Raw genomic sequence first — 1,049 nt, 5'->3', positions numbered from 1 at the left:
TGTAACTTGGAAGTGGTTAAAGAAGCCTATTTTAAAGTAATTGTGTTGTTACAGCCTGCTCTGTTCTGGGATCATTACGTGAATCCCTGTGCCTTTTCCTCAGTCCATGGCATCAGCTGGTTATTGGGAGGAAGCTTTTGTTGCCAAAGTGGCAACGCAGTGCTGCTGAAAGCTCGGTGAGACTGCAGAGTTGCAGCCTAGTCTCTGGTGCTGCAGCTTCACTGCGCTGTTGGTCTCGCTCTCCACAATCCAGGAGGACTCTTTTCCCACCACACTTCGGCAGCCTGTGCTAGCACAGCATGTCCGCTCCCCCATAAGGCCACTGGTCTGCTCAGCCAGGAGTTTGCTGTGGTTCACCTGGGTCACCTCTGGGGCCTGGCCCTGCAGAACAGCAGCTATGTGGTTCAGGAGGTCTGTGAAGAATTCTGAAACGCCCTCATAACCTGAGAAGGAAAGAGAAGCAAGTGAGTCACCTGCAACAGGTCATCCCCAAAAATATCCCTTCTCTCTGTACGCCCCCAGTCATAAGTGGCCCTTACACTCTCCAGTACAATTCTGTGCACACAACTGACTGCAGGTGCAAACACTGGCCATGAACAGATGTTCATTTCTACTAGTGGAAATTCCTGAGAGATTTCCACCAGTAGAAATCTTTGCAGGAGACTGAGCATACAGATCTTCAGAGCCAGCTGCCCTCTCTCCCCCACTCTCCCTGCCTTCCTCAGACTGGGGTGATCCAGTCCAGCAGTGCCTGCTCCACTCCTCCTAATCCCCAGGGGCAGTGGTACAGCAGGGGATGACTCCCCATGTTCTCCCCAGACGGGGGTCTAGGGAGCAGGTGGCTCCCAGCCTCTTCCCAAAGCAGGCACTACCTGGCTGGAGGAAGGGGCTGGGAGTTTGGCTTTGCTGTTCTCCTTCCAGTCCCAGACTAATCCACGACAGGGAAAGTGATAGGGCAAAGCTTCCTATTTGAATACAAATGAAAAACACCACAAGCTAAAAAAAAAGATATGTTAGGATTGGATTCTAAAGAGAGGTTTTTTTTTTTT

The 1,049-nt window shown here is 51.1% G+C and overlaps 1 protein-coding gene across 1 annotated transcript in view; it reads right to left on the bottom strand.

The window, feature by feature from the left end:
• Positions 1 to 29: 29 nt before the first annotated feature.
• Positions 30 to 1,049, bottom strand: part of ITPK1 (inositol-tetrakisphosphate 1-kinase) — a 329,726-nt gene continuing 328,706 nt past the window's right edge. The window contains exon 10 of the mRNA XM_019518638.1: positions 30 to 443. Within this exon, the coding sequence (XP_019374183.1) occupies positions 121 to 443 (323 nt within the window). The 3' untranslated portion in view covers positions 30 to 120. The remainder of the gene's footprint in view (positions 444 to 1,049) is intronic.

This window comes from Gavialis gangeticus, unplaced genomic scaffold (assembly GCF_001723915.1).
Source record: "Gavialis gangeticus isolate Ggan-Ray unplaced genomic scaffold, GavGan_comp1, whole genome shotgun sequence".
Classification (NCBI taxonomy): Eukaryota; Metazoa; Chordata; order Crocodylia; family Gavialidae; genus Gavialis; species Gavialis gangeticus.
Note: the sequence above shows the minus strand (reverse complement) of the source record. Positions and strands in the feature narration are given on the sequence as shown.